General features: G+C 34.5%; 1 protein-coding gene across 2 annotated transcripts; it reads right to left on the bottom strand.

Moving 5' to 3' along the window:
* Positions 1–797: 797 nt before the first annotated feature.
* On the bottom strand, positions 798–22,401 carry LOC107626091 (piezo-type mechanosensitive ion channel component). Of its 2 annotated transcripts, XM_016328870.3 has the most exons (21): positions 22,057–22,401; positions 21,084–21,164; positions 20,300–20,459; positions 20,043–20,200; positions 18,260–18,416; positions 17,960–18,146; positions 16,118–16,233; positions 14,289–14,373; positions 13,134–13,349; positions 12,873–13,050; positions 11,667–11,795; positions 11,337–11,510; positions 10,985–11,218; positions 9,248–10,786; positions 6,108–8,590; positions 5,292–5,687; positions 3,940–4,098; positions 2,398–2,904; positions 1,949–2,096; positions 1,694–1,838; positions 798–1,412 (listed from the first exon to the last, which is right to left on the bottom strand). In XM_016328870.3, the coding sequence occupies exons 1-21, from the start codon at positions 22,103–22,105 to the stop codon at positions 1,277–1,279; spliced, it is 7,437 nt and encodes a 2,478-aa protein (XP_016184356.1). In that variant the 5' UTR covers positions 22,106–22,401; the 3' UTR covers positions 798–1,276. The 2 variants fall into 2 exon arrangements, with proteins under 2 accessions (XP_016184356.1, XP_016184357.1); XM_016328871.3 differs by lacking the exons at positions 17,960–18,146; positions 18,260–18,416; positions 20,043–20,200; ... (1 more) ...; positions 21,084–21,164; positions 22,057–22,401 and having other exon boundaries at positions 14,289–14,420; positions 16,118–16,202.
* Between the last annotated feature and the right edge of the window lie 4,865 nt (positions 22,402–27,266).

The raw sequence follows: 27,266 nt of genomic DNA, 5'->3' as shown, positions 1-27,266 counted from the left end.
ATTACTTTGCGAAATTTTCAATTAGGTTCTTATACTTTTTTTTCTTTTTAATTGGGTCCTTACACCATTTTTTTTTTCAATTAGGTCCCTCTTAGCAGTAATTGATTTAATTTTATAGGGACTCAATTTAAAAAAAAATTGGTGTAAAAATCCAAATAAAAAAAAAAGTGTAAAGATCTAATTAAAAAATTTTTGGTGCAAAAACTCAATTAAAAAAAATATAGAGATTTAATTAAAAATTTTGTGAAAATATAAAGACCAACAACACAGTTAAGATCGGGAATCTAACTCTATTAAAAGGCTTGTAAGGTGAGATAGGTTAAATAATAATCATATATCTTTCTCAGGGTATTAATGCAGAACATGTTTTGGTTCTGATTCTACTTTGAGAGCTAGCTTAAGGGAGAGTAATACACAAGTGTAGAAGGTTACATTACAAAATTGAACAAAATGAAATGTTAGGAATATTTTTGAAAAAAATAAAGTGTTAGCATGGCATTAGAACATGGGCACTCTAAGGTTACACAAGATGGGAAGTGGTTAATAATTGAGAGCTTCGATTATTGAAGAACTAGTATCCATTCACGTCAACTATTTAATATTTATTTATTATAAAATAAAAAGCAAATTTCATAATTCAGTAAACAATTAAACAGTTTAATTAGAATAGAGACCAAAATGGAAACGGTTAAACAACCACAAAATAAAATTGGACGATCACATGGCTCCAACAATAGTTAACTTCACCCACATTAACCTGATAAATTTCTCCCAGGTTCTTTGTAGTTTTATCTCGATTTTGTAAATTAGTCACGCTGTTAGTTAAATGATTAATCAATTCTCGATAATCATACTGTTTTGTGATTGAAGAAAAGGAGAGATCCGGAGAATGAAGACATTGTTCTTGGAAAACAAATATATTTTCCTCTCTAAGACTCTAACTAACCTTGACTGCTGCATTGTACATTGTATCCTCCCTAAAAATAATGAAGATCAATGTCGTGTATAAATACATTCTCAAATCTCAAATCACAACGCCTGCTCCTCACCAATCTGTTAAAATGCTCCAAAACCAGATAATGCCTGCGGCAACAGAAGTCTGGTAACACTGCGGTTAATCTTTATCCCGAGAGCTTTGACACGTGTCCTACTCCGAGTTCTGACCAACAAAACGTTGGTGGCACCTCTTTCAATATGCGTGGCAGTCAAACCAGATGTGTGAACATCAATTCCCCTTGTTAGTTGTTAGTAACCAGAAGGTAGTGTTCAACCTTGTCTAATCGGGTTTGGTGTACTCTAACAGCATGTGTGGTGACCGATATATCTTCACCAGTGTCCAGTAAAGGAGCTCTTCGACTCCAAGCTCACCCTCCGCTCTTGCAGCATATATGTCCTCGCAGATGGCTATCAACCTACATCAGAATCATGGAACAACAATAATGTAAGTTATCACAAGAAGCTTCTTGAAGAGGATTTTAATGATCCCCTAGGAGAATGATGCATGTTAAGTGACTTCAGTTGTGGTGAAATTGACGAATAATAACGTGCCAATGATACACTCTTTCACTCTATAGTACTCGTTGATACAATTACACAAGGTGCAAATCTTGTCTAGAAGGTTATCAACAAATTCTCATGAGAATGGAGGAAGAACTTTGTAGATTTACATCTTCATGAAATAAATCTGCAGTACCTGTCACACGAAGGTAGGTTTTCAAAGGGAATTCTCATCCTTAAGTCAGAGCACTGGAGTCTGATAAAACGTCCAACAGCTAGAACAAAGGTTATGTAGAGCCCCCATATACTGAACTTGCTGAGTGTATCACCAAGAATACCCTCTGTAGAAGTATTAAGATACTCTTAAGAAATATTATAATAGCATATTATAGATAAAACAGTGAAATATGACATGTACTTATATTTTAAACAAATTCCCCGGCCAACTTACGTGGTGGCGTCTCCTCGGATACTACGATTGCTACAGGTCCTGTGTGGCCTCCACAAAATCCACTCAAATTTGATGGCTGAATATCTTGGAAGGCCCACCACTCAAATTGCTCACGATGTAAAACAAGATCAGCACTGACAGTGCTATCCTGAAAAATTGAATTCAATTTTTTAATAATAATTTAGGAGCATATGAGGCAAAAGGTACAAAATATATCATAATAATCGGAGAAATGAATGCCATGTCTCCTCCCTATGATTTTAGAACTAAATTGTATATTAAAAGCAAAGGTTGCTTTGTTAGAGGGAAGATTACAGCAATAAATATAGAAGATAATCAGCTTCTACCAGTCACATAGGAAATGCCGATACGCTATTAGAGTATTACTTTCAAACAAATAAAAAAGTCTCAATAGCAGAGGAAAAGAGAAAAAGCTGAAGACAAGTTACCTCATCCAAATTTCTAACGTCACCAGAACCAGTAACACGGAAATATCTCGGATAAAATTTATAAACCCTAAAGCTGGTCATAGAGCCATTCAGAACCTTTTGAACATCAGATTGACTTGGAAGATACTGAGGATCAACAGCTTTTTCATACTTCACCACTTCTTTCCCTTTAGGCCTGTCTCTTGAAAGTATCCAGGTAAAAAAAATTTCCATGTCATCATACCAATCAAGGGACTGAATCAATCTTGTCTGAACAACACTTGGGACAAGCCACAATGTACTAGCATCAGCTTGACAGCATATCAATTGGATATCATTCTTATTATATGTGTCCAAATAGCCATGAGGATCAAGATTGGCATCAGAATCGAGTTTATTCCACTCGATTCTTTCACACAGAGTAGTTTCATACAAACTCAACCTTCCACTAACTGTCTTGATATCAACCTTAAAGCTGGCATCTTTAATTGGGTTGGCAATGTTTGTCGGGTTACCACTGCTATACATCTGTAAGCAAAAGAAACAAACAACATAAACAAACATCAATGAATTGTTACATGCTATCGTGATCCAAGGATCAAGTATATGCATGAGTAAGCATACTTGATAAAATGCACAAACTCTACATTGAACTTCAGTAAAATGATAATGCAGACTTAGGTTCTTAAATGATATGACAATCACATCATCCAATTCCAGAAGTAAAATCAAGTTAATAAGATCAATCGTCCAACCTGCAGTCTTGTAATATAAAGGCCAACTACTATGGGGAACATCAAAACGTACTCACTGGAATGTTACCCTTAGAAATTATGCATGCAATGAATGTGTGACGTTGGGATGTGTAGGTGTAGCTATGATTGCCATTATTAATTATGTCTTTGAAATTATGTGTGTACTTATTCTTACCTTGTGACATGTATATAGGGTCAGGTACCCCCCTCCCCCCAAAAAAAACCAAAAAAACCCCCAAAAAAGAGAAGATAATAAGACATTGATTTTGCTATCAAGTACCCTAGAGACACTTGTTAAGATGTACTAAAATGATAAATTTTCATGGGAAAAGTATATATTATAGATTTTATTTATTTTAAAGTTTTCAATGTATTTAGTGTATTGAGAAGTTGAAGAAGAAAAGCAGTTTAGTACACAAGCATCTTGTGTTATGTAGGGTCACGGAAATGTAGGCAGACTAACTGAAAACAAGCATCAGTGGCTAATTCCACGACTCGAACCTGTGACATTAAAATCACATGGAGACAACTTAACCCTTTCTCCAAAGCTCCCCTTAGTTTTGAGAAGTTGAAACTTATCATCTTTAAAACGTTAATAAGAGCACACAAAACCCAAAATTTAATTAAACTCTATTTAAGCAGTAATAAGAATAAGACCACCTTTTTACTCATTAAACTGAGGGTCATATATATGCAAACACTAGCAAATGCATAAAACTGATGTGTCTGAAAATTAAGTTATCTGAATGAAAAAGATACCGCTACTATTAATAAATTAGGAAATCAAAGGCTTCAGTTGTCTACTTACCAGCATTGGAGCCCATATAACACAAATTAATACAAAGAACAAGCATATCCCATTGCAGCATTTGGTCATTTTCGTTTGCTTCTCCCCTTGCTTGTGTGTAGCTCTATTCAACACTGAATCGCATTTGACAAGGTACAAACTTGCATTTATGTCCTCCAGCTATCACAGAGAGGGGAAAAGGATGCATAGGTTAATTTCTGAACCAAGTGGAATTTATAATCAGAAAACATCACAACTTGAAAAATATTATTTTCCAAATGAATTTAAGATATAAGATAAACTAACAGTGTTGCTACCACCGTTTATGAGATTTAACAGATGGCTATGATCTATAAAGGACATGCAAAGGCTGAAATGAAAAAAAGAAAAAGGTCTTATCAATGACATGGTTTTAAAATTCATAATGCAACGTCATAGTTTTCCATTTTGCTCTTTCAGAAACAATTTAATGAATTCAGCAACAGCAGAAACCTTCTACATTGTATTTGATACTACCAAATGAAATGTACATACCATAATCAACAAATTGTATTTGATACTATCAAATGAAATGTGCATACCATAATTACCAAATACTGCTTCTATAACTTACAACTGTCAAACGTGGGATTAACTCCTTCCCAAAGACTAGCTTAAGAAGGACTACCCAAGTGACTATAAAGATTGTCTAGGTCATATGCTTAGTTGATGTAACTTACCACACCCTCTCGTGCCTAGGATTAGATTTTGCTATATGAAGTGCAAAGGAAAAGACATTTGTGGGTTTCCCAGAAATTATGAGTCTCTAATATCATCTCAAGATTATGGGGCATATGAAGACAAATACCTAGTTAGTGTGGGACTCAACACCTTCAGACTATCTTTTACCAGTGGAATCATCATAACTTTTTCAAGTAGCATTCATTTTTAAACTGAATGATGTGTAGCAAAAGAATTTCATTCAATATGAACTTAAATTAATTTTTATTGATATCATTAAGTGAGTGTTTATTTTCCTGACAGCTATTTGGGGCAGAAAAATAAATGACGTTATGCAAAATTTGTCAAGGGCAGAAATATTGAAGCACACAACACCACAAAATCAATTAAAATTAGAGGAGCAGGGACATAATAGAGGAGGCAAAAAACAACAAAAAATAAAGCTGAAATTCAATCTCCAAAAGGAACATGACGATTAAAATGTCAGCACTCAGAAGTTGTAGACTGCCTATGTATTAAAACAGCTTTCCTGCAGTCAAGAAGTAAAGCAAGAAATATACAGATAATTCCCTAGTGCATTTTCATTCTGAAATACAATGCAATTTCAGCATATGAAGATACCTGATTTACAAATGAATATTTACAGATCTTACCTTCAGCCAGTCATACATGGTGAGGGATGTGGTTGTGCATGACCAATCAAGTACACATCGTAATTCATAAAGGAATGGCAATGCACGGTAAAGCCTATATCCTAAGTAATTGATCCGTGAAACTTCACTAGTCAAAAATTGACGATACAATGTGCTTTGGTGAGGAATGCCATAACGAATTTGTACAGCCTGAAGTGCTAGAGAAAGTGCTTTTGCTGAAAAAATAGCACGGAGAGCAAACTGAGCAGCATGTTTCTGGGATGGGTCTAACTGCCAATCATATTCCGTAACTGAATATGTGAAGAGCACGAGGTTGAAAATATAGAAAATCACTTTGCCCGTGGCAAATGAGCAGAGGTATATTATTCGATCAACCACAATCAAGAAGAAGATAGCCTGAATAGAAGAAGAAACTCTTATAAGAAGAATATATGACATGGTAACTCTAGCAACAAAATAACAAATAAATCATCTGACCATTCTCACGTATATATAAAAATGTTTCATAAACATGCCATTGAAGAACTTAGTCATTCAAGGGGAAAAAATGAATCTAAAATTCCATTCCATTTAACAAGAAAGGAATAATAAACTGAACTATTTCAAAGGTCCAGGACACTTTTACAGAGCATAAATTATTAGAGAACTACATAAATGTTATCATACTTGGCCTGCTTTGTTGACTCAATATTCGGGTCAAATAATTTAGGTTATGGCTGACCCCATTTTTAGTTTAGTAATATAACTCTAACTAAATTTTTCCAGGCAAGTTAAAATAAAAGAAGGATGAAATCAAAAAACAAATTAAAGATATACCATTAAAATGAAGACAAATTCTTTCGGAAACTGGTCTTCAAGCTGATACACTTCAAGGAACTCACTTTTATTTTTTATGACAGACTGGTAGAAGATAGCAACAAGAAAGAATACAATCAGATCTGCACAAAATATGTATGCATACAGATCAATTTCTCTCTTGCCTCCACCAATAACTGAGAGTATATGATAAGGGAATCCCACTTCTTCCACAAAACCTGCACGCTTAGCTTTCAGGATTTCCTTCGCTACATCATCGGCTGGAGTTAAAGAAAAGTTATATTCTGCTGACGAACAATTAGTTACAGGAGAGGAATAGACAACCTCTAAAACAACCAAGGCAACATTGGGATTCTCTTGACTTCTTTCAATGCTTTGAACATTAACCCTACTAGCAAAAGGGCAAAGGTTTGGGTTCTTTTCCATACACTTATCCTTATGGACAACTCTGAGCAACTGATTAATTCCAGATTCGATCCTTGCTGGTTGAATCCCATCCTCTGGCCAGAAGTTGACATCCATAGACACCTGGACAAAATAAGGAGGAGATTCTGCTCCTTGTGTGAGTGACTTCCAGTATCTAAAGAAGCTTCTGATTATCATTTTAACCATATTAGCCATCTGATTCAGTAGATCTCCTACCTTCTCTTGCCAGTTATATCGAGCAGGATCATCTTTTCGATGGAGATCTTTCCCCTTAAACCTGAAGTTTATAGATGACATCCATTCACCATCTTTAGGTGTTATGGAGCTTTGGATGAGGGTAAAAATATAGACAAGAAAGAGAGGTAATGAACTGACAACAAAGGAAGACATAATTTTGTGTGTTGGGAAACCTAATTCTCGTAACAGGACAGGATCAATACTCATCCCACAGTGGTGAATTATAATTTGGTACAGATACTGGAGTAAGATGTAAATTTCTGTATATATCAAAATGATAACCCAGAAGATGTAACTTGGACCTGTATTTACACATAATGCATACAAGTAAAGAGCCCCGAGATACACCATCGATAGCAAACTGAAGTTCCATAAGAACACAAGAACAAAACAACAGTAACACACTATATCATTATTGGAGCGCATCTGGTACCATATATAACGAAAGATCCTTCCTAACTGCAGACTTGCAGCTTCTGAACTCCTATCAGATAGTGCAGATGAAGATCGATCCACATACATATCACGGCTTTTCTGGCTCTCCATCTCGTCATATATCTGATCCTCAACATTTGTGTGCCCATTTGAATCAGAATCTTCGTGAGATATATTCAGAAAGCTCACCAAGTTATTAACTGCCTGATTTCCAATGGACTGTACCTGGGAAACACCATCACCTATTAGTTGCACAGCAGATCTCAATGGGTGTTCTTTTGCTTGCCCCTTCCCCTTTTTGTCCGAATCACTAGAATTGTTGTCAATATCTATTTCAGTAATTTCACACACAGGAGAATCCACTGAATGCTTCATGTACTCCTCTGTGAATGAAGTTTCCACATTCATGGAAGTAGATGATGATTCAAGTTCAGTTGGGAGAACAGAATCCTCTCTCATTGCATGATCGAGTCTCTCAGGAAACTGTTCTTCTTTGTCAGGGATTCTAATGTCATGGGTTGAAATAATAGAATTGCTCCGCCTCCTTCTTAGACCCTCACCACTGTGAGAAAATCCATCAATACAATTGGCTGACGTGTTCAAACTATGGAGTTGTACTTGTAGGTTGAGCATTTCAGCTTTCATCTTCTCAACCTGCATATTACGCTGTCGCTTTTTGACCTCACTTTCACGAATTTGTTGTAACTGTGCAGTTTTCCATGCCGCCTTTTTCTCCTGTTCATGCACAATAGCACCAATTTGCTCTGCTTCCAGGTATCGACATACATAATCAAACTCTTTAGAGGAAAACATGTATGACTGAAGTGCTACAAGCAAAAATATGATAATCTCTACGATTGCAGATCTAGCAGTAATCCGAAACCCATAATCATATTTATAAAAGCCAATCATCTCATAAATGTAATTCTTCTCACACTTCCCAGAACTTGGTCCACCAACAAAAGGGGACTGATAAGCAAGAGAGAGAATAATAACAGCAAAGTTATAAATGCGCAAGAACTTGAAGATTTGGTTCTTCTTCTTCAATATTTCAAGTCTCATGCGAAAGAATACCAAAGCAAATGCAAGATAACCAAGATGCAAAATGTCATACTCGAGTGTACCAGTAATCAATATTAAAATAAGCACAAGATCCAACAAATGGCAATAGCAGTAAAGCCTCAAATAGTCGACAAAGGTCCACATGCTCTTGGTTTCAAAAGAGAGATCTCTCCAAATGAATGTGTTTCTACGTTGAAACATAATCTGACGATATGTTGATGATCCTGAAAAGTTACCAAGGCGATCAGCCCGAAGCTTGAAGCCAGCCAGCATGAAGACTGCAAAGTAGCTGATCAGCATGCGGGGATCATCAACAACAAGTCCTTCAATAGAAACACCAATGAAATGAACAGTTTATTGAAGGCTTCAATGCACAAAATAATATTTAAATAATGCATCATATTTAAATACACCAGTGGAAAGCTCAAATTTTGCAAACAGATGTCACTAGTTGAGTTGTACCAGAGACATACTACATTTAGGAAGAAAACACCGTATAATTCAAATATCTCTACTAATAATGACGGTAGGATAGAATAACTACCTTGGTAAGAATAACTTTTGGCCAATTGTGCCCTTCCATTAACATTGAAAGTTAGCTTCTCCACTTATCTACTACTAACAAAGGGATAGAATAGCATCTACTGTTGTCATAATTACTTTTGCTCAATTATACCCTTCATCTAACATTTAACAGATAACTATTGTAGACATGATAAATAAATTAACTAACACTAAATTATACAATTCGTTTTTATACTAAATTTTAATGATTTAGTTTTTCATTAACATTTTTTATTATTATTACTTTTAAATAGGACTATCCACTTGTCTGAATGATAAAGAAATAATGAACCAAATGTTCAGGCTAAAAAGGAAACCTCTTTACACTAAATACTTTCACCAATAGAACCAAATATAAAGGCATTACCATGAAATCTTCCAAAAAGATGCAATTCAGAGAAGGAGGAGAGAAGTACCTAGCCAACACTTTTCGCAATAATCGAAATGTCGAGTTGAAGCTTTCCAACAGTCATGACAATGAACCCCGCTTGGAACATGCGAACTAAAAGGTAAACTATCCTTCCAGATGACAAAATATTCAAGGATGAGAACAGATGCAAACAGGAAGACAAATACAGGCCAGATTTTGCGTATAATATGCCGATTCAGAAGAATACAAGCAGCTAACAGTGCAATATACAGCATGGATATTGCATTCAACAAGGCAAAGCTTGCAAGAAGTAATGCTATCATGTTTATCTCAAGACCAAATAGATTAGACATATTCTCCACCCAAAATTTCAAATATATTCTTAAGACTGCTATCTGGGTCTCAAACCGCTCCTTTCTCAAAGCAACAATCCGCTTCTTGTTCCACTTGTGACTCTCCCTGCTACTTCCCCAGATAAATCCAAAATACTTTCTTCTATTGCTGTCAGAACCTCTTGTTTTAGAACTTGGAGTATCAGGTATTTGGGAATGACCAGCGGTTATAATTCTTAGTGTCTTGCTAGAATCCCCTTCTTGAATCTCAGTTGGATGATGTGAATTGCATGACGTTTTACTTGCCTCATTACATGTATCAATATGCTGAAATGAATCTTCCGAGGAGACAAACAAAGGACAAGGTTCTTCCCAGTGTCCTCTATTCAAGACTGTATTTGGCATTCTTTCCAACCACCGAAAGACATTGTATTGAAGGGTACAAGCCACAATAACTAGTACTTTTCCTCTCAATCCAGATTCTCGACCCCAAAAGCCTGGCTGGAATACACACAATCCCAGAAAGAGAGATATATCAGAGTACTTCTGTCCAGGAAACATTTCAGCTTGCTTACCCCACATTTGAAAAAGATATTCAGCAGTCACCAGAAACCCTGTGTATACTAAGAATGATTTGGATGGGATACTAGACGTCTTTGGTAAAATGGAGCAGATAACACATCCAAGCAGATACAAGAAACCAAATGCACTAATTGGGGATAAAGATGCATAAAACAGGGCAATAAATAAGATTTTTTGGCTGTGCCAAATAAGAAATCGCCTGATAAACCCAACTTTCCCTGGCTCCAACTGATCCATGTAAGCCTGTTTGTGCAGCTTGCTTTGTCTCCTCTCATAGCTATAAAGTTGCATAACAATCAAGACTGCCAGAGACTCCCAAACATTTTCAAAAGATGACGCTTTTGGGTCAAATCCAAGATAAAAATAGAGATCAATCAACTTGGATAACCACATCTCTAGACTTGTGAAGCTGCTCAAGCTATATATGAAGATAAACACCGAAATTGCATACACTTTCAATGGAAGCCAAAGCGGCCTTTTTGTTCTCTCAACAAGTTGTCTTCCAGTAATCCACAGCAGAAGAAGGAATATGTAACCAAATGCTATGTAATTGGGCTTCTCCATATATACTGTGAGAAGAATAGTCAAGAAAGCAATATAGGTGCCACAAGATCGGTATATAGAGAGGAACTTCTGCCCAATTGCACTGAGGTATGATGCAATTCTTCTTTCTGTAAAAATGAACAGGATGAAATATGGATGACAATCAGTGAAACAATAGCTGCCAAAAGGAGTTACAGCAATATAGCATTGTTCCCTACAAATTGTTAGGAATATAATCATATATTTATCTTACATATAACAGTGCTATTCACTATGTATAGAAAATAATGTCATTCCAGATAAATAAGAGCACTTTTGAAAGGTACCATAAGAGAAACTGTCATCACTTTGTCTCACAGAGGAGGATGAATATATAGACAATAAAACAGATTTGTTAAGACCAGCTTTCAAGATGCCAAATCCAATAGGGGCACTAGGGGTATGCTGTATGATTGCTGAGAATGAAAATAACATGTCAAAACCATGGTTATGGACTGAACAGAAGCAACCAAGCAAAGCTACTTCCAAGAAATCCCAGTCACTATCTTCTCCAACGAGACCTGCAACAAATTTTTGAAAGACAGTGAATCTCCCCTTCCGTATTGCTTAATATGCTGCAAGTGACACATGCTATTGTTATAATATTAAGAAGTATAAACCAACAAATTCCATCAATACCTAATTGCATTACAACTTCCATGCTTACAGAACCTTTTTTCTCCAAAGCATTAGAGATCAAATTAATTTGAAGAGCGTACAACAGTGCAAAATGAATCTCGCACAGAAGAATCAGAGCTTGTCGTAGCTTTCGGCTGACGTTGTGGCTCAAAAGATATATCAGGAAGAATATCACTGAGGAACAGACAGAATAGAAGCTAATCAACAAACTAGCAAAAGAAACTCTTTGATAGACCAGAATTAAATTAATGGTGTACAAGAATCAAGGTAAATCATTGAAATGGACTATTTGCATGTAAAACAGACATGTAAGGGTTTGTTAAAACATACTATATACAGCATGGATGAAACCAGGCTTTATGGCAATAAGAAAGATCAATGTTAGCATGATAGCCCGAGAGCACTTGCGAAGTCCCCATGCTATTGTTGCCACAATCAAAACCTTAGTCTCTCCCTTCTCTGTGGATTAAGAAGGATTAATATGAAAGCAACAAATAGAAAGTAAATATAACGTATTCAGCCAAAATTTTTGACAAAATAAATCACCTAAAACAGAAAAGAATCAGGATCAAGTAATCACAAAACAATTAAGGTGGTTTTTCTTCTAGACTGATCACAAAAATAAGATTGAGTTAAATAAGGTTTTTTGTCCCCATATTCATGAATTTTGGTTTTGGTCTCTGTAATTTTATTTTTTATTTTCATTCTTGGAGTTTTGGTCCAAAAAAGTTTAAAATGTCATTTTGGTCCCTGCCATTAGTTTGTCTTTGTTAATATGCTAACATGTTTTACCTGGTCCCTACTATTAGTTTGTCTTTGTTAAATGCTAACATGTTTCATCTGCCACGTCAGTATTTAATGGAGACAAACTAATGGCAAAGACTGAGTGAAACAAAACCAAAAAAATTTACAAGGACTAAAACAAAAAAAAAAGTATGATTTTTGCAGGGATGAAAATGGTAATATCATTTTACTTCAAACTTAAACTATTGATCAATTTATTTACTGTTCAAGTCTTAAATGCTTCTCATATAGCTAAATTGATAATAAAAATTACTAAAATTGAAAACCAAAATAAATTATAACATACAATTATTATTATTATTATTATTGTTATTATTATTACTACTAATTTTATACAATCTGATGAATAATATTACAAATTAATATTTTATATTAATGAATGGAAAATATCTTACCATTAGTAATTAGCAAATTGATGGATCCATTAAGATATAAGTTAAAGGAACAATTAGGAAGTCAAAGTAGTACTTTGCATAAAGATATAAGTTCGAGGGATTTGTATATTCTCTTCCCATACTAGAAACGGTGTGAAATTATATAAAATAAAAATATATAATGGTACATAGGAGCTAGGAGAAAGTTAACAAGAAAATTATAAGTTGGAAAAATTATATAATATTGACACATAAAATGAACAGCTTGGAACAAAAGAACATGCTTGAGTATACACGTAGATACTCAGCAGCATTAGCATATACAAGTCACATGTATGAAAACATTGTAACTTAATACCTTCTACTGAGCACTGCTCATTTGACGATTGCCCATCCTCATCAGACAAGCAGAGGAATACAGAATTGTTCACAAGATTACCCAACGCAACCAAAATTCCTAGACAAAATTGGGCAAGCAAAAAGAAACCAGGTATCGGATAGTGCCACAGACCCACCATCTCCCAGATTTTCATGTCCTGCAAACGAGTATAAAATATCATAAATAATTCAAATGTAGGATCAACTTCGATGAGAATTGTCATCCAGTATTTTTAATTACCCGTCCAAGTTTCCAATTCAAAAATGTAAATGCCACATTGAATACGTAGGTGCTAACAGCCCAGAAGAGAATAAAGACAAGCAGCAGCCCATTCAAGCGGTGCAAACGGAATAAAGAAGGGAAGGCATAGACAATGTAGCCCACGTAAGCAAGTAGCCCGAATGCACATAAGCTTGCAAAATGAAAGCTCCAAAAGGAAAGAGCAAACAAGGAGACCTGAAAAAAATTATATATGATTTAGGGAACTGATAATCAAATCATTACTAAATCACGATTTAGTGCATATGCTTATGACACCAGAAACAAGTAGCTGCAAATGCATCACAGGGATAACTAGAAAAAGGTTATGTGCACAGTAAAGCACATTCATGGAAGACGTTGGTCTCCATTAGCACAACTACTATGAGATTTTCTGTTTGGATTGAAATTATATAATTATGAAAGAAATCATTTTATTTTGTAAAGTTTAATTTCATGATAGAGAACCTAATATGAAAGTCCCATTAGTAGAGTTGCCCCAAAGTTAAAAGAAAAAAAAGAAAAGCAAACAAACAAACAAGAAACAAACAAAAAACAGAATAAAAAGAATTTCCATTCTTGAACCCATATAAAAAAAAAATGAACAGCATAATTGCCATTCACGACTTCTAAACATTACGCCTACTTAGGAAAAATCACTTGTACTAATAGCGAACAGTGTCCAATGGGTGGTTAGGTGGATAAGCCATAAGCATACTACTACAGTTAGTTACTGCAACAAAAGCAGCCAAGCCTTTTTCCAACTATGTGGAGTTAACTTCAAAGATCAAATGACAGCAAAGAGTCGTCAGTCGTACAATAAACCACAGATTGACTTAATTAACCAATTAATGTAGTCAGCTGCTCCAAAATTTGCAAATATTTTCTAGAAGTTCAAAATTTTAGAATGTAATTATCCACACACACGAGAGAGAGAGAGAGAGAGAGAGAGAGAGAGAGAGAGAGAGAGAGAGAGAGAGAGAGAGAGAGAGAGAGAGAGACTAAATGAATTTGCTCAAGTGAACTTTCATACTCTGCAGAAGTTAATAAATATCAATGGTAGAAACTACAGTAATGACTCTAAGATCATTGTTAATAACATTAAATGGATTATAATACGTTTTAAGGAATATATACCGGGAAACCATACGTGAAAAAGTTGATGCTAAAAGTCCGGAAAACACCTCCTCTGAGTAAAACATTTGTGTGCTTCACACCAGAACTGCATATTTGATTAAAGGACTCAGCAGAAGGCCACATTCAATATTCCTTGATAAAATAAATAAACAAATAAATCTTGTAACAAAATTGAAGCAAAAGACTTAAAATATTCAAGGAAAGAGATAAATGATTAAAACAAGCAATTACTTTCTTTCGACCGCAGTTTGAAACATAATCTCAAAGAAAAAAGCTCTTAACAAATTTCTAATCAACTGAAAAATCGGACAAATGCTACTGATATAGAATGCTTAAAAAATAGACAAATTCTTGAAGAATATGTTTCACTATACTAGGCATATATTTACTTCTCATCTGTTTTTTGTCCAAATTCAACCATCAGCATCATGATGCTACTACAAGGAACCCAACCAACCTGGCCCAACCCAACTGATGTCCAGAAAAAAAGGAGCGAGGTAACCAATGAGAATTTTAATCATTCTTTGGGCTTGAACCTGAGGTGTGGTTAAGGAACCTAGGTACCTACTACCTTGACCAATCTCATGTTGGGATTTGGCTGATTGAATATCTTCTCCTTACCTAAAACAAATATTCAAGCTCAAAAGATTTTGCACATGGTTTCACATGATAGAACGTACGTGCTTGTATATGAAAGTTTGTTATTGTAGTGGTTAAATGTTTGTGGGTCTTTGTGGCCTAAATCTGAGCCTACATTGCCATGCATAATTATTACGTAATGTATGCAAAATACAAAACAGATTCATACAATAGGGATGCCAATAGTTTAGAGTGATTAAATGAGAAATATGTTGCTGAACACCATTACCATAGTGCCTGCAACTAACTAAACACATGAGCAAAGTCATTCAATGAAGAAAGCAAGGCAAGGCATATTTGAAATGTTTTCCGGTAACTGAAAATGGAAGATTGTTCACTGAAATTGAATGTAGAACTCTAGATTATTTTGAGTTGATAGACATCATAGTTAGCTTTTATAACAAGAAACAATTCATTAAGACGAAGGGGAAAGCTAACTATTAAAAGAAAGGAAAATGAGGAAATCAACGTAATAGAACTACCTGTTGAATTTGTAACAAGAAACCAAAGAGAGGAAGACAGAAACCCTCTGTGACTATGAATCTTTCATTAAACTAGCACGAAAAAATATATATTTGAAATAGCCTGTACATTTTAACAACTACTATTAAACAGACAACAATAATGATCATGAGATATTTCCTATATCACAATCTTAGGAAAAGTCATCCTAAATTGAGAGTGTTTGTTGAATATTCCCAGCACTCTGTCTCAAGTTGAAACATATGGTTCATATGCATTAAGCTTGCCATCATTTTTTAGTTAACCCAGTCTACTTTCAAGCATGAAGATCCTTGTCATGATAGGTCAATTTATGTTATAGCCTACCATGCCAAAAGTTTCTTTCTGAATGACAATTCAAATCAACAGGTAATGAGGAGATTTACCAAAACATATCTGCATCTTGAGTAGTCTTTCAAATGAGATATCAACTTACATGGTATCTAGAGGCGCTGAGGCAGCGGTTACAAAGACCTCTAGGTAGATCAACTAGAATTTAAAACTGATTTGAAAGGACAATTTATATAATATAGTTCCATGGATTCTGGCTGATTCTCAATCAAGTGAATCGGGTAACAAGTTTTTTCTTCATACAGATCATATACTGATCACTGATAAAGAAATATTTAAATGTGTTCTTGAAAGATATAACTAAAGCAAAATAAATCATAGGAATTTCACTTGATTACCTTGATTCACGAATGAAGAACGAATGCTTGGAGGGAAGAAGTTGTTCAGTCAGGCTACAATCTGATCTGGAAACAATAAAATCCATCTCCTCCAAATCAGATCTAATGAAAGACAGCTGTATCACAGAAAAAGAATAAGACAAAACAGTGTCAGACACAGCAAAATCAAACTAAAAAATTGAACAAATAGCTAAAAAAGGGAAAAACATTTCACAGTCATATAATTTTGCATAAAACAGATATTGTCCCCTGGAAATTTATTTCCAGTGGTTACGCTACTTTCAGACCTTTGCTTTCTTCAAAGGTTGGTAATCATTCTCAATTTCTCTTTTGGGAAGATCATTGCTTAGGTGATGCTCCTTTTAACTTGGCTTTTCCTCGTCTTTATTGCCTATCCTCTTTGCATAACTTTCCTATTAGGGATTTCTATCTATACAGGAATCTTCCTACTATTGGAACTTTCACTTTTTTAGAAACCTTAATGATAGAGAATCCATTGAGTTAGGTAACCTTTTAGGTCTACTTAATAATGCCCCTTTGTCCTCTACCTCTAACCTTGGCAAAAGATTATGGTCTTTTGATTCTATGGGTCTGTATACCTGCAAGTCAAATTTTCAGTCTTTATCTCAATCCTCCACGGTAGCACCTTTTCTCCTCAATAAACTCATTTGGAAATCTAAAGCTCCTTCTAAAGCCAAATCCTTTATTTGGACTATTATGGTTAACAGAATTAACACCAATGACAATTACAAGGGCCATTGCCCCAAATGTCTGTGTTATGTGTTGGGGAGACTCAGAAACAGGTCTCGCATTTGTTTTTACACTAGCCCAGGGCCATTTCTTTGTGGAATTCTTTGTTTGGCACTTTTGGAGAATCTTGGGTGTCCCCCGCATCACTGGATTAATTTCAGAATTTCTTTTGATGAGGTTTACAGGTTGTGGGAGAAAGAAAGAGGTAAATATTTTTGGCAATGAGCCATATATGCCACTATCTGGAGTATTTGGTTAGAATGCAATCTACATACTTTCAACGATAGATCATAAAGCTAACTATTTGTTAACCTGTGATACACTCAACATGTTAGGCTCACTAAGGCTGCGTTTGTTTCTAAGAACAGGACAGGACAAGACACTGATAGACAGAGACACAAAATTTTGTGTTCTTGTATTCTGTTTGGTGATAAACTAGAACAAATTATGAAAATTCAATTTATTCTCATTTTTTTCATTCAAAAAATTTGAGATGAAAAATATAACAATAAAAAATATAATTATAAAAAAATTAACAAGAATAATGAAAGAAAAAATAAAAAATAAGTTGTGTCCCTTATTAGTGTCTCCGTGTCCTTCCTGTCAGGATGGACACAAAATACACTAATTCAGTGTCTCTGGACACATTTTCTCTGTCTATGTCTCCTCTGCCAAACACGATTTTGTATTTCAGTGTCCCTGTCTCAGTGTCCTGTCTCTACAAACAAACGCAGCCTAATTTAACAACAAAATATATCACAAGAAGTACGACAGTGGTCCCGCAGTGAAAACCCATAATGTAATTAATTATTCACTTGAATAATATAAAAGGCAGTGAGGGCGGGGGAAAGAGGAGCGAAGAGAGAGAATTCTGACCTATTTTTGTGTATGTGATTTCTGATGAATGTTTTGTACATTAAGTCTATATAGAGGGGTTGAGAAACTTGCAATGCAAGCTTCGGCTGAGGTAAGATAGGAATTACATCCAGCAGTAGTTACATTTTATTACTAACAGTTGTACATTCAGTTACACCTGCATTAACTCTAATACCATATGAAATTTGAATTGAAAGTTACAAAACAGACACATACCATTGTGTAGTAAAGTATGATTGAAATGCTAGAACAAATTTTGGTCCACTCAGAATTTGCAGAAATTTTGTAAAGACCAATTATATCAGCCATCCGATGAATTGCAGTTGGAAATTCCACAGGAAGTTGATATATGTAAAGCAGAAAAATATCAACACCTGCATACAGATGAAGAGGTCTCCACCACCTATAGAACAATGAACACAGCCATAAGTGCAAAGGACACTAAAAGAGACTATAATACACCCAAAAGGAAGAAAGGGATGAGTAAGAGCATGAAACATCATCGGTGAAAATCACCTGAAAAGCCCAAGAAAGTTGCTTGTTAGAGACCAATCCACAAGACCAACACAACTACCAATAAAAAAAGGTAGGGAGTCCCAGGAAGGATGGCTAATTCCAACAACTAGCTGAATTGCAGGTAACAGCAAGCATGATGCCACCCGAAGATGAGAACCTTCAATTAAACCATAAAAATAATAAAATCAAATTTAAAAGAGGGAACAAACTTTTAATTGGGAGTTTTTATCTTTTATTTTTTTAATGAATAAAAGATACTTCCGTTGATTGAAAGAACATACTTTTTCAATGGGGGTTTGAATTGCATCATTTACATAAAACAGCAGGCATCAGAAAAAACAGAATGACAATTACAAATAAACACACTGCAGAGAAGGTGAGGATGAAGAAGTTATAGAGAAACCTAAGGAAAGCTTAAAAACAGTGAATATAGTAACAGGCTAATGCCCAATTCCTGTAACAGCTAAGCCTGTATATGTTATTCTGTATTGAAATATACAACTAGTTAAATGACACTATTAAGTATTAACTTGTACATAATAGAGCTTCAAGCAAATAATTTTGTAGCCCTGTAACATTTCCCAAGTAATGAATGCTTTTACACAAAACGAAAACTAAGAAAAAGAGAGAGACGAAAACCAAAAGAAACCCAAAAAAAAGCTATCTTCAAATAATCATTACACAAACTCATCAATAGATATAATTTATATATGGATATAAATATTAATACTTACACAAACTCATCAGTACATTAATTTTATACATGGATATAAATATTAATACTTAGTTGTCACAATCATACAAAATCAACAATATTCTACCAGTATTTAAGAATCTTTCACTCAAAGAAACAAAAAATATTTATATCAAGAGCCAAAATCAAAAGATTAAATATGTGTAACAATAACAAATGTGAAAGCATAAGTACTTTGTCATCTTAATAAATGGTCTTATTTTCAAATCTTAGGAATAGCAAAAGTTTTTTATGAATATATATGTAAAGGTTATTTTAGGAAAGGAATGTTGGGCACCAAACTCCTCCCAATCGCTTTTATATATAAGAGAAGTAGATGAAGACTCCGGTAATTTCACTTAATGAATGTACATAAACACTAAAGCAAGTAACTAGATAAAAGTAAAATGAGACATACCGATTTTGCTTATTTTAGTAAAGGTTTTTTACTAAATTTTCAATTAAGACCTGTAGCTTAGAAGTTAGTCATTGAGTCTCTAGTGTATAAAATTATCAATCAGGTTTATTGTAGACTAAATATTTCAAAACAAGTTCCTATACGGTACAAATATTTTTCAATTAGGTCCTCCTATTTGAAAATTTTGTGACTAAGCCCTTATATTGGATATAATCATTATTTTCTGGAAACCTTAGAGTATAGGGACTTTACCACAAAATGCTTCAAGTTGAGGAACTTGGTTGAAAAACATATGTATTATATATAGACAATTTTGTGCAATATAGAGTTACTTAGAGATTTTACTGAAAAGTGAAAAATGTAAGACTCCAGAGTAATTAATGTCATTCAACATGATACAGAAAATTTTGCTTCCCTCAAAGAAGAATGCAAGGGGGTCTGAAAATAGCCAGATAGGAACATAACAATGTGCCCGAGGACATATGTTGAGTTTTTGTGTACTTATCTAAACCTGGGACGGAGAGGACACAAACTCTCTCTCTCCCATTTATTTATATCCTGTATCTAAACCAAAAGCATTCAAAAGGAAGAGAAAAACATAAACAAGAGGGTCAAACAAACTACTTACAAACCTAAATGTTCAATAATTGATAACAAATGACCCCGGGATGAATCTTGCCATGTATCCTGAAGACACCTTTTCCAGTATATATCAATCAAAGCAACAATAAGTGCAAGTAGTTGTATAACCAAGAAATAAATTGCATAAGGAGATCTCCAAGACTGAACTCTGCAAAAGTACATCAGGAAAAGAACTAATCAGTACATCTGGGAACGAAAATGATGAACCATACAATAATTGAAAAGAAAATAAATAAATCAATCTCACATCATAAACCCAATGAGCTTTGCCCACCAGGCATCAGGTATACTCCAGGAAACTGGCTCAGCAGCCCATATTAACAGATAAGTCACTTGAGAAAGTATTGCAACTACAGAAAAGATAACAACTGGCCACAGCAACAAAAGCCTCCTACGGAAATGAAATCCTACAAAAAAAGCAACATATCTAGTGATCAAACATTGAGACAATATGAATATATTGAGCTAAATCAGAGTATAAACATCACATACATGCCTATTGCATGTGTATCATACAAGGTCTAACACCGACACATGCTGCACACATGGTCATAGCACTTAACTGATATGTCCATGGATTATAGAATAATATTTTTCATGAGGACAAAGTTTTAACATCCAACATGATAAACAAATACATAGGGAAAAAGTTTCCAAATCCAAGCTGATAAACAAATCTACCAACTCTTCCATCAAATAGAAGCAACTTTGAATCTCTCAGAGTTTTGTGTTTTAGCGACAATTTAACAGATGCAGCTCAATAGATTGTCACAATCATACATCCGGAGTAAAAAAATCTTATTCTTCATTTTCTTTTGTTCCTCCTTAAATCCACTAAAAAATGGTATATGGACTCCATAACTTGTATTATACATCAAAAACTGAAACCGAACGTTAAGCAATTATTAACCCAATCAAAAGGAGAAAGAGTTCCATTTCATACAGAATTCCCAGAGCAGGCACATTATTTGCACATTGTGATGAAACAGCAAATTGCAGTTTAATGCCAACAAAAGAACTAAGTCACTTACCTAATTGCGATACATTGTACAGAATAACAAGAAACGCTATCAAATCAACAAGTGATATCAAACTCCAGTTGATTAGAGCAGCTGCAATAAAACATAGCACATAAAAATCAGCACATACTTCGAAAATGGAGTACAGTCATCCATACATGTCTATATATATTATATAGAAACTAGAAGGCAAACATAAGTGTCAGAGGGTAACAAACAACAGAATTCGAGAGCAAAAACACATCTAACATTCTTCCTTCCACTGTTAGCCACTCTAATAATCATGTTCAATCTTAATCTTATGATTCTCACCAATAAAGGGTGTATTTGCTTCGCTTCGATTATGGCAATAAAATTCAATAAATTTTTCCCTGGACTTAGAAGTTATTATATATTTCTGAACCTTCTGTAGCATGCTTGAGTAAGCTTCTAAAATAACCATGTTATATAAATAAATCCATCTTCAAAAAACAATAAAAAAACTTCTGAAGTTGTAGATAACTGGCTGCTTCTACTTTTGCATTTTATCATATAAGTCATTCTTTATTCTTTTTAGAAGTTGATAGTAATGTATCAGAATTCACACAGTATACAGATGCATATTCTCAATAATAGTTACTCTACCTAGTTTCTACTCACACTCACTTGGAAAGACGAAAACCAATGACAAATAACTCTCTCTTATAAGTCTCTAACTTCAAAGAATTTGTTTAAGGATATCAGCTCCGCTAGGAACAATTCTCCAAATGCAATCTAATGTAAATTTTGAATTCCATTTCATCGAAACTAACAAAACCTTATCTCAAATCCGTCAGTGACACAGGAAACTAATCATTACGAGCTAAGCACATATCATAAAACATAAAAGAATTGCAAAAATATAACTAATTCGCACCTCACCTCACTGTGAGTTCATAAACACGAATTGCGCATTACATCGAAAAATAAATTATTCAAAAAATAAAATAAAATAAAATAAAATCACCTGCTAGAAGCAGCGAAGGGAGAAGGAAACCGGCGAGAAATTTCCCCATCGGAATCGGAAGGGAAACAAACCTGGCGATCACATCGAAGATTCGAAAAACAGATTCAGCTCGGAGACTCGGATTCCTCTATCTTTCTCTTTAAAACCGATTTATTTTTTTCTCTGAATCGAGAAGAAAAGGACTTTCCAGTGGAGAGAGAGTGAGAACTGAGAAAGAGAGAGAAATCTCCTGAAACTGCTATCAAATCCTGAGAATCGAAAATGGTGGTTTCACACTTTCAGTTTCAGTTTCAGTTTCAGTTTCAGTTTCATCCGTAAAAGCCAATAACAAAAGTTAACATCATCAACAAAAATAAATAAAATATAAAATAAAATAAATTATGGAAAAAATATTTTAATTTTTAAATATATCCTGTTCTTATGCTGCGTTTGTCCAATGGTTGAATTTTTTTAATTTTTTCTGATATTATTATATTTTAATATTTAGTATTAAAGTGAATGCGACATCGTGTTGGTTTTCCAATTTTGTGGCTTCGTGATTGCGTTCCTTGTGGCCAAAGATTTTAAGGTGGCTCACGTGGCGCGTTTGATGAAGGGGTAAAATGGTCATTTGGTTAGGTATTTATATTTTGGTGCCAATCGCTTTTGAAAATCTAACTCGTGGCGCTCCCATATATTAAGACATTAAGTCATTAAATAATTATTTGCGTTTTATGGATTTTAATTTTTGGAAAATGAACACCAAATATTTCCCAATAAGCGTTTAGTTTGTTAGTTAACCTACCGGTCTTTCTTTTCATTTTGGTGCTACGGAAATTAAAAAAAAAAAAAACAAATACATTACTCCTCACTTATTATATCGTTATAAATTTTGTTGTAAATGCATAATATGATTTAGAGTTTGACGAAAAATACAAAATCTATTTCTTGAATACAAGATAAAACTTAAAAAAAACATTTATTATAGAAAAAAAATAAGACTAGAAAAAAGATATTTATTATAAAAAATAAAATAAAATTTTATATAATTATTTAATTAGAGTAAATAGCCAAAATCATCCCTGAAAGATACTCCGATCTCCATTTTGGTCCTCGAAAAATAAAGATAATCAAAATCGTTCCAAAAGATACACGATTGGTCACGTTAGTCCTTCCGTCAGTTGGATGATGACGTGTCACGTTAAGTGCCACGTGGCATATGATGACGTGGAGGGCTAACACCACGTTTCAGAAGATGATTGGTTGACATGTCAGATCGGTGATACTTGGCATGTCAGGTGTCAAGTGAGTGACACGTGGCATGCCACGTGCCACTTGACATGTAAAAAAGTTATTTATAATCAAAACAGTCATTGAAAGTCCAGACGTAAGTCATTTTCATCCCTAAAATTTTAAAAATTAATCAAATTAGTCCTTATATATATATATATATATATAGGTGAATGCTACCCAACCCCCTCTAAAATAACATGTAAGTTATCCTTTATTATGTGTCACATTATAATTGGTCCTTATCTTAACATAGTTGGGACAAGAAGCGTTAACGTCATCGCCATCTACTGCCCTCCCACTGTCCCACACAACCTCTCTTCCCAGTATAGCTAGCGCCTCTTTTTACCATGGATCACTTCTTACCCACATAATTAATGGTTAATTTGGTTATTAAATTTTTTATTAAAAAATATATCTTTATTTAATTACGTGATGGAACATATATTTATATGTAAAATATAATATAATAAATCTATTCAAAGTATTTAAAAGTATAATTAAAATCATGAACATACAAATATAATAATAAAATTTGTACTCCGAACAAATAAACATATTTTTTTATCATACATATATTATTTAAAAAATAAATATATTATTAAAATTAATAACAGAAATTTAAAATGATAAAATTCAACTTTTTTATTGTATTTTTTATAGTATTTTTATTTTTTTTATTTTAATTTATTAGTACTTTATTATTTAATTAATAATTAAACATATTATTTTTATGAAAATTTATTTTTTGTATTATATTAGAGAAGAGACCAATATAACAGTTTAAAAAATAAATTGTATAAATATTTAAGAGATAAATATGAAATACATACCTAAGTAATGTTTAGTTTGGTTATTAAATTTTTTTATTAAAACAAATCTTTATTTAATTACACGATAGAACATATATTCATATGTAAAATATAATATAATAATTCTATTTAGAGTATTTAAAAGCATAATTAAAATAAAAAAACATATTTTTTATCGTACATAAATTATTTTTAAAAAAATAAATTGTTAAAATTAATAACACAAGTTTAAAATGATAAAATCTAACTTTCTTATAAGTATTTTTTATAGTATTTTTATTCTTTTAATTTTTAATTTATTCGTACTTTATTATTTAATTAATAATTAAATAAATTATCTTCGTGAGAAATTATTTTTTGTATTATCTTAAAGAAGAGACCAATATAACAGTTTAAAAAATAATGTAAAAATGATTTTTAAATAAAAATAGATAATATTAAAATTTTTAAAATAAAAGTAAATTATATAAATAGATATTTAAGAGATAAATATGAAATACATGCCTAAAATAAATAAAACAGACAAAAATAATTCTCTATTTTTCAAGAGTACTTCTATTTTGTCTGTTTTATTTATTTTAGGTATGTATTTCATATATATCTCTTAAATATTTATACAATTTATTTTTTAAACTGTTATATTAGTCTATTCTCTAATATAATACAAAAAATAATTTTTCATAAAAATAATATGTTTAATTATTAATTAAATAATAAAGTACTAATAAATTAAAAATTAAAAAAATAAAATACTATAAAAAATACGGTAAGAAAGTTGAATTTTATCATTTTAAATTTCTGTTATTAATTTTAATAATATATTTATTTTTTAAATAATATATGTATGATAAAAAAATATGTTTATTTGTTTGGAGTACAAATTTTATTATTATATTTGTATGTTCATGATTTTAATTATACTTTTAAATACTTTGAATAGATTTATATTATATTTTACATATAAATATATGTTCCATCACGTAATTAAATAAAGATATGTTTTTTTAATAAAAAAATTTAATAACCAAAATTAACCATTAATTATGTGGATAAGCAGTGATCCATGGCAAAAAGAGACGTTGGCTATACTGGGAAGGACGAAGAAGTTATTGGCGACGGAATAAGGGATGATGCACTAAAAAAAGAGAGTTTGTATGGGAGGGCAGTAGATAGCGATGACGTTGGCGCTTCTTGCTCACGAGAAGTCTCTGATACAGTTTGAAGGGTGGATCGGGAACCCGCGGGCGAAACTGGGACCGGATTGCTTGACTGGAACGATGGGGGGTACCTGCAAAGACACTCCGACGCTCAAGTCAGAATGGATCTAAGAGGCAGAAAGTATGTGGAATGGGTGAATACCTGGGGGGACCTGGGTCCTCTTATTTATAGGTGACGGTGGATATCTTATCTTATCTTATTTGGTTAAGATAAGAGAGATATTTGGGTTGGAGGCTTTGAAGGGCCGGTGTTGGGCCTTCGTGTTGAAGCGGGTCGTCCCCGGGTAACCGGGTATGCGGGATCCGTGGGTCGGATCCGTAACAGTTGCCCCCGCAGCGGGAGAGCGAGCGAAGTCGTTCTGTCGCTGGGAGACACTTGTCATAGGCTCGACTTTTTCTCGGGTGCCCGTCTGGTTTCTTTGAGACGAGGTCGGTGCCTCGGTCTCCGTGTCGTGGAAGATTCGTCTGACCGTTTAGGTCTGACGTGACTCTTCCGTATCAGTCGCGTCTGTTGCGTTCTTCGAGGCGTTACCTTTTTTCGAGGGGGTATTTATTGCAGGTTGTGCTTTTTCTTTTTTGCCCTTGTGTTTGCTTTGCTTTCTAAGGGTATTTTCGTCGTTTTGCTTCTTTCAAAAACCGTTTTGGTTTTCCTTCTTCAGTTCCCTCGTTCTGCTTTTACTTCTCTATTGCTTCTCTTTCTAGTTACAGCATTTCCCCTTCTCCATTTTCGCTTTCTGTGGTTGGTCTTCTTCTGCGGCGTCTTTCCTTCGGGTTGTCTTCCTTCGATTTATCAGGTTAGCATTTCTCCTGTTTCTTTTTGCTTCTTCTGCTTTGTTTTCTGCAGTGTTTTATTTTTGCTGAGTGTAGTTTTTAGAGTGGTTTGTGGTGTTTAGATAGTTCTGCTGGGTTTTTTAGAAAAGGGCTGGGGCGAGTGCCACCGTATAACTGGTGGTGTGCGGTGGCGGTGTTTGTTAATGGTTTTTTACCGCCGTCGTTTTCTGCCGTGAGGTTTGGCTGACGGTGGTGCTCGTCGATATTTTAGGTATGGCTCGCCGACGGACGGAGGGTGTGAGGGCTCCGGTGACCCCGGCGGGGGGTGTCCCTGACCTTTTTTCTTGGGTCACTAGTGATGTCTGGGGGACACCGTCGCGGATGACGGAGGCGGACCTCCAACGGCTCCGTGAAGAGGGGGCTGTTTGTGGGGGTGGTGATGGCGAACGCCACTACGAGCTTGCCCTCCCTGGGGTAGACGAGAGGGTTTGCTATACCAATCTTGACTCCCCGACAGTGCCGGATTGGATGTGGGTGTATGAGGCGATGTTCACCCGACTTGGTGTTCGGCTTCCTTTTTCTCCTTTTGTTCAGCAATTGTTGAATCGGTGCTCCGTGGCGCCGTCCCAGCTACATCCGAATAGCTGGGCGGCGATACGGTCTTTTGAGCTTGTTTGTGATTATTTAGAATTACCTGTTTCGGTAAACGTTTTTCTTTTCCTTTTCTTGTGCACTCTTCCGACTAAGGAGGGGAAGCATAAGAAGGGGTATGTATCCTTCCGAGCTCAGCCCCACCGTCGGGTTTTCGGTTTATATGAGGACTCCTTCCACGGTTTTAAGAGTGGGTATTTTAAAGTTCGTCCTGCGAGGGGGCATCACCCCTTTTGGTTGACGCTGGAGGGTGAGCGTCGGTTCCCCACTTACTGGAACTTTAAGGCTGGTCCGTCTGTGTTTACTCGTGTTTCGAAGGAGTTCTTGTCTTCGGAGGAGCGGGATATCGCTCTTGTCTTGTGGCAGTTATTTGGGGAGCGTCCTCTTAATCCTCGGGACGTGATGGGCGATCCGGTTGCTTGCCGGTCGTATGTTGGTGTGTGTCGCGTGTGCTTGTTCTTTATTTTTTTTATGTTTTGTTTCCCGTTTT

Source organism: Arachis ipaensis, chromosome B2, assembly GCF_059453495.1.
Source record: "Arachis ipaensis isolate K30076 ecotype BB chromosome B2, ASM5945349v1, whole genome shotgun sequence".
In the NCBI taxonomy this organism is placed as follows: domain Eukaryota; kingdom Viridiplantae; phylum Streptophyta; class Magnoliopsida; order Fabales; family Fabaceae; genus Arachis; species Arachis ipaensis.
The sequence above is the reverse complement of the archived record's forward strand: the minus strand, read 5'-3'. Positions and strand labels throughout refer to the sequence as shown.